Raw genomic sequence first — 6,503 nt, 5'->3', positions numbered from 1 at the left:
ATGGCCATGGTGCTTCCCGCCCAGGCTGCTGCTTATGTTCTGTTCTGTTTATGTCTCACCTTGGTCTCTTGCATTCTCCTCCCTGCCCTGCTCAGAGAGTGTACCTTACTGCCGGATAGTGATGCTGAAGTCAGCCTACTTCCAGCTCTGAGGAGGCAACACCAGTAGAACCAAAGGGGACAAGAGACCCTGTTTTAGGAAATGGGCCATGGGCGCCAGCAGGATTTCAGTGGACTGTAGATGGGGAAGGGGACGAGGCATTGATTTTGGACCCACAGTCTGAGCAAATATGGGATGGCATTTATGAACCCAGTGGGCATACCAGCCTGGCTAGAACATTGCATCCCCTGCTCTGTGCTCAGAGGGGAAACAGATGCAGAGAGGGGAATCCAGAACCTCAACATCAGAGTCAGGATTTGAGCCCAGGGTCTGGGCTGCCCATCCGTAGCTCTGGTCTCAGACCTGCTTCCTTTCAGTCCTGGGAGCCAACCTGCAGACCAGGGGCCTAGATCCGGGTGTGGCCTCCCATTCAGTCTCCAGCGAGAGCCTGAACCAAAACTGAGAGGCTGCGGGATGAGTGGGAAGGGGCACAGGGTTGAGGGGAAAGGGCAGAGCTGTGCCTCAGGGTCACAGGATTTCCATTTAACCCAGCAGCCTTGAGGGCTGAGAAGGAAAGGGATCTGGAGGAAGATGGAAGAGGACGAGGCAAATCCTCTGGCAGGCAGAGCTGGTAAAGTTCACTGCTGGCAGCACCTGTGATCCTCTGGCAACTTGGGTGTTCCCAGGTGAGGGCTGCTACTGATGTGACTTGGAACCTGTTTTCTCAGGGTGGGGGGGTTCTGCTAGTCCCTGCCTTTGCTGGGGCCTCCAACAGGCCTCTTACCTCTTCTCTTCCACACCTATGGTCCAAAGACCCTCCTGGCTACAGACCGTGGGGTCGCAAAGAGTCGGACATGACTGAGCCACTAACACTTGCACTTCATGCCTTCCACACCCAGACACAGGAACGTCTCAAGGGGCCCAGGCCATTGCTGCCCTCAGCTCTGGTGCTGAAATCAGGAGAGGCGAGTGTGATTCTGTGGAGTTACCACTTCTGGGACTAGGAGAGAGATCTTCCTGAAAGGGAAGGGTGTTGGGCTGGTGGGAACAGGTTGAGGATGTGGGACAGTCTTTGTGGGCCCATGTGGGGAGGATCATAGTGCCGGCTGTATTCATGCAGGGTCCAGCAGGAAGCGGATGGCACAGTGCATCAGAGTATGAGGAGGGTGTTTTAATAAAAGACATTTACAAAGCATGGGTGTAGAGAAACCTCAAGAGTGAATGCAGTTTCCTGGGCCTCAGAACTTCAGAGCTGTTACCACCCCAGGTTGGAGGGGTTGGGAGAGGGAGAGTTGCCAGAACCCAGAGGTAAGAGAGCTTCCTGACAGCAGCTGGGACCTTTGTTCAGTTGAAGGTGACAGGTGGCCAGCTGGGACCCTGCCAAGAGAGGAGAAGCAGGCCTGCTTCTGCCTCTGACCTCCAGCTGGCCAAACCCTACCAGGAGCAGAAGGCCAGGGGGATTGTTGGCAGTCTGTGCAGTCAGGCAGCAGGGTGGTGAAGGATAGAGGTGGGTGCTGCAGAGGGATGATAGACAGCTATGGGCAGGGAGCACTTTGTGGGTCAGTTGGAGATTGAAGGCTTTGCTCCTGCTCTGTCCCGGGTGCCTGGCCCTGGATGTGTCTGCTCACACTGGGGGCTGATGGTGGCTTTCCTGAGTCCCAGCCCTCGATCCTACACTCCTTTGGAAACCAGGCCCAGGGAACCAAACTTGGGGCCTCTAAACTTTCTACCCCCAGGCAGACACAGCTTTCTCTCCTTGGGGATCCTGGATGTCCCAGGACCTTTTTTGCCTCCTCCTCCTCCTCCTCCTCCTCCTCCTCCTCCTCCTCCTTTTTCTTCTTCTTGAGCCAGAAAATGTAACATCTGGGCCAGGAAACAGGATGGAGATGGGTCAGTCAAGCTGTAGGCATGTCTTCCTTGGGGACATGGGGCTTGGAGCAGGCACTCACCCACCTCCAGCTAGGATCGCCAGGGGCAGAGCAAAGCCGATGCCCATAGCCCACATGAAGTTCTTCCCAGTCCATGCTGTGGGGAGAGGGGGAAAGGGAGAGCCAGTAATTAGGGAGCAGACAGGGCTATCTCAGCTCCAAGAGAAGACTGCGTTCTTTCCTTCTTTTATTCACCCACTCAGTCATCTGTTTGTAGACACTGAGCACCTACTGTATGCCCACCTAAATCTAGAGATGATTTGAACAGGATCCCTGATCTCTAGGAGGGAAAGAAACCAAAGAGTTTGCTGTGGTGTCCCAGGGGAGCAGAGCAGGGCAGGGCACGGGCTGACCGATCACTGGGAGGGTCAGTGAGCTCCAGGTCAACTAGCTCGGAGCTAGTCATGAAAAGCTTCTTAGGAAACAGGAATTCTGAGCTGGACTTTGAAAGACTAGTAGTTCAGTTCAGATGGTCAAGGAGCCAAACTGTGTTCCAGGCAGAGGACACAGAGTGTTCAAGGTCAGAAGTATGAAGCTGTCTGTCCAGCATGTCAGCAGCTCTGTGTGTCTGGGAAGATAGGGGAGGGTACAGGCGAGCAAGGCCTCTCCAGGTGGGTGTGCTTTATCTGGGGGCCACTGGGAGCCACTGAAAGTTATAACAGGGAGTGTCAGAGGTAGATTGGCTCCTTTAGAGACAGAGTTCTTTAATTGCTGAGTGAGAGGTGACCAGGAGAGGCAGGGAGGCCAGTTAGGAGATTCTGCCACAATCCAGGTAAGAGGTGAAGCTGAGAAGAGGTGTTTGGAAGGATCATATGGTAACATGTTGAAGAATTCTTTAGCAAGACCTGGTGACTGCATCCTCTGAGTAAGGGAGGGAGACTCCTGGTTTAGGAGGTTGAGGACTTGAGTGAGACGTTTGCTGAGAGGGGGCTTGAAGGAAGAGTAGATTTGGGGGAGTTGAAATGGGTTTGGACATGTCCCCAGGTACGCTGACTTTAGGGACCTGACAAGCCCCCTGAGAGCACGTCCTAGAGGCAGATGGCTCTTTGGCTCTGAAGCTGGACATGTGGAATCCAGACACCCTGGGAGGTGCTACCTTCCCCAGGGAGGAAGGGGAGCACAAAGGGATCAGGGGTAGACAGAGGACGAAGACATTCCAGTCAAAGACAATGGACCTGGAGTGGAGGCAGGGAGGCTGGAGGGCAAGAAGTTTGGTTCGCCACTGACCTGGGCAGAGATCGGGGTCTTGGCAGGTCAGGAAGTGTTTCTGGCATGTGGTGCAACTGATTACCTCCAATGTGGAGCGGATGTCTGTGAGAGAGAATGGGTAGGAGCCTTAGAGAGAGTCAGGTGCCCCTCACCCCTCACCCAGACCTGGTCCCCAAAATACTCACCACAGGACTCATTGCAGGCTGCCCAGGAGGGTGAAATGGCAGAGAGACTGAGATGCTGGGGAGGCAGACAGAGCTGGGAAGGACTGGGGTGTGAGCAGGAATCATAGCTGGGAGAAAGTGTGGCTAGGTGCCCCAGGTAAGGGCAGGGGAAGGGCCCAAAAAGGGCTGCAGATTGGACTCTGCCTCATCAGGTCTCTGGGAAGTGAAGGGCTGGGTGATGAACAGGGGCCAGCCCCACCTCTCACCCTTGTCCTTCAGACCCTCAGATACATCCTCCAGCTGCTTGGAAAATTGCTGCTTCAGGACACGAACCTCTTCCAAAAGTGATGGTTTATCTGGGTGGAGCAAGAGGGAAGGGGTGCTTTCGCTGTCTGTTCTATAGGTGAAGTCAATAACCTAACTTTCTCAAGATTAGGAATTCAAACCAGTTTTTTCAGACACAAATTCTATAGAGCACACAGATAGATACTGTGTCCAATCCCACCCTTCACAACACTGCCCCACCACATGCCAGTGGTCTTCAGAGACTGCCTTGGAGGATCAGGTTTTGTTAACCCAAGCCCTGGGGCCCTAGGATGCTAGGCTTCCTCACCATCTCGAAGCTTTTTAATGGCTTTATCTATGTGAGTGAATAATGTTCCTGCTGCTTCCTCCAAATGATCTTGACCTGAGAATGGGGTTTGGGACAAAGTCAGGGGATTAAGACCCCGGGCCAGGTAAAGGGGTCAGCCCTGATCCCTGGGTCTCCTGGCTGTGCCTCACCAAGGTACGAGTTTTCAGGAGAAGAATGATTGTCCATAAATAGGGAATGGAGGCTTTGGGAGAGCTCTGCAGGTGGCCCTGGAGTGCCCCAAAGAATCTGCAGGTCATAATCTATTAATGCAGGCAGCTCTTGCCAGCACTGGAGGCAGTTTTTCCCATTGGTGGTGGGCAGGAGACAGCTGAGCAGGAGAAGCAGCATCTTCTGGGGTTTTCCTCTGGTGCCCTTACTACCTTGCCTGGCAGTTCCAAATGGAATGCTGGCACCCTATCCCCCTGGAAACAACATTCTTTTTACAGGACAAAAGTAAATTCCACAGGGTAAGGTAAAAGCCAGTTATGGTGTTACTGAGTCCAATCTTGTTCTTCTGGCTGCACAAAACAACTTTATAGAAAGCTGGTTGACTGAGAAATTGGCAAATTAGTGTTTCAAAATAACCATCTTGTTGGGGTCTGGGTGCCAGGTTCTTTTATGGATCAGAGATGGGGGGAGGTGAGGAAAGAAAGTAAAATCTTACAAGCATCTCCTAGAATGGCAAACCTCAGGTAGGGGGTTGTGTTAATTTCTTCCTTCCTGCCATCCACAGGCAGACAGATTTCTGAACAAAGGCACTTCAGCTTACCAGTCAGACAGAGGGGCGGGATTCTCTGAGGCAAGCCATTATGTGTGACTATAATAACCAAAGTGGCCAAAGAAACAGATCTAGCCTAGAAGAGTTAAAATTGACTCTTTCCTTTTACAATGGCACAAACCAGGGCTTTGTTATCAAACCAAAGTGAGGACCCTGATATCCTCCTTTGAAGATGGAGTCACTGATCATCATTGGCGATGGCTGAGAGAGATGGCTGTGCCGCCTTGTGATCTGTCCTCAGCTCCCTTGGCAGCATTTACCATATATGGAATAGTTCAACAAGCTGAAATTTGTAGGGCCAGGAGACAGCAGCATAGAGAGAGGGTTGGGTTGCTTGTTCAAAGAGTCTGAATCACTTTGCCACATAGAAGTGGTCAGCCATGTGGGAAGCTTGTGGAACACATGTCTTTTCCATGGCACTTATAAACTGGCTACTGTTTTCATGCCTGATCAAAACAGAGGGTCTTCAGTAGCTATTCTGATCACAGAGTAGACACTGTAAGCAGAGTATAGATAGGAAGTGCATGAAAGTACAGAGAGAGAAGCCATCTCTGAGATAGCAGTTCTTTTGTGCAGTAGGCATTGAAGAGATGCAAAATTCCTTACTCTTTAACAAAGAGAAAGCCAGTGGCATCCTTGTCACTCCTCAGCTGATAAACTTTCCCTCTTCCACGTCGTGCTTCCAACCAATTTGAGTTCCTCAAGCTGAACTATGGACAGCTGAAAGCCACCAGGCATTTAAGGAGTGCTTTAAGTGTGAACAAGAGACAAAACAATGTCAAAAATTCAAACAAAAGCAAGCAAAAACCGCAGGAAAGAAAGAGTACAAAGGACATGGTGGGAAGCAGAAAAAAACTTAGAAACTCACCGTAACTAAATAGACAAACTATTGCTTTCCCCAAACAAGAAGAAGCTATATGTAGAAAAAAAAAAGTCTGAAAATAAAGTGTTATTGGAGATTAAAAATATAATACCAAGAATTTAAAAATTACATAGCTGTGTTGGGAGATAGGCTTTCAGAAGTCTCCTAGCCAGAAGTATAAAAATAATAGAGATGAGAAATAGGAAAAGATAAAATTAGATAATCCATGAAGTCCAGGTCTAACATCTAGCTAATATAAATTTCAGAAAGTAAAAACAGAGAAAATGGAGGGGAGAAAGTTATTTGCAATGAAAGTTGGGTGGGAGGGATAAACATGTACACACTACCATATATAAAATAGATAACAAACAAGTACTTTCTGTGTAATACAGGGAACTCTACTCAGTATTCTGCAACAACTGGTATGATAAATGAATCTGAAAAAAATGGAGATATTTATATACATATATCTGAGTCACTTTGCTGTACACTTGAAACTAACACCATATTGTAAATTGACTATACTTCCATATAAAATAAAAATTAAAAAAAAAAGTTAGGTGGGAAGTCTACACAGAGAGTTCTATAGGGAGAGGGATGTAGAGGGTGGGCATCAAGGTTTTCTAGAAGAAATAGCAGCTGAATTGGTCAGTTCAGACTGCAGTACTCAGATGGACTCAGATGAGAGGGTGATTCTGAGTACTGCAGACCTATTGCTTTTCCTCTGGCTTTGGACATTTTGGGGGTTAGGGGGTTGCCTGCTTTTCTCTACTTAGGCAATGTTTCTGGAAAGGAAAGCCCTTATTCTCTAGAACCAAGGATAGGAAAA

The 6,503-nt window shown here is 49.5% G+C and overlaps 1 protein-coding gene across 1 annotated transcript; it reads right to left on the bottom strand.

Annotated features, from left to right (window-relative positions):
- Positions 1-2,044: 2,044 nt before the first annotated feature.
- On the bottom strand, positions 2,045-4,382 carry TEX51 (testis expressed 51). The gene is made up of 6 exons (XM_060408830.1): positions 4,184-4,382; positions 4,014-4,088; positions 3,667-3,756; positions 3,422-3,439; positions 3,255-3,338; positions 2,045-2,124 (listed from the first exon to the last, which is right to left on the bottom strand). The coding sequence occupies exons 1-6, from the start codon at positions 4,380-4,382 to the stop codon at positions 2,045-2,047; spliced, it is 546 nt and encodes a 181-aa protein (XP_060264813.1).
- Between the last annotated feature and the right edge of the window lie 2,121 nt (positions 4,383-6,503).

This window comes from Ovis aries, chromosome 2 (genome assembly GCF_016772045.2).
Source record: "Ovis aries strain OAR_USU_Benz2616 breed Rambouillet chromosome 2, ARS-UI_Ramb_v3.0, whole genome shotgun sequence".
NCBI classification, from domain to species: Eukaryota; Metazoa; Chordata; class Mammalia; order Artiodactyla; family Bovidae; genus Ovis; species Ovis aries.
This window is presented reverse-complemented; position numbering and strand designations above follow the sequence as displayed.

What these genes read in the sequence shown, in the direction of transcription:
- TEX51 (XM_060408830.1), bottom strand. Translation starts at nt 4,382, where the DNA reads ATGCTGCTTCTCCTGCTCAGCTGTCTCCTGCCCACCACCAATGGGAAA. An exon ending in TCCTGAAAACTCGTACCTTG is followed by an intron (nt 4,089 to 4,183) that starts GTGAGGCACAGC and finishes CCCCATTCTCAG; the next exon opens with GTCAAGATCATTTGGAGGAA. An exon ending in CATTAAAAAGCTTCGAGATG is followed by an intron (nt 3,757 to 4,013) that starts GTGAGGAAGCCT and finishes TGCTCCACCCAG; the next exon opens with ATAAACCATCACTTTTGGAA.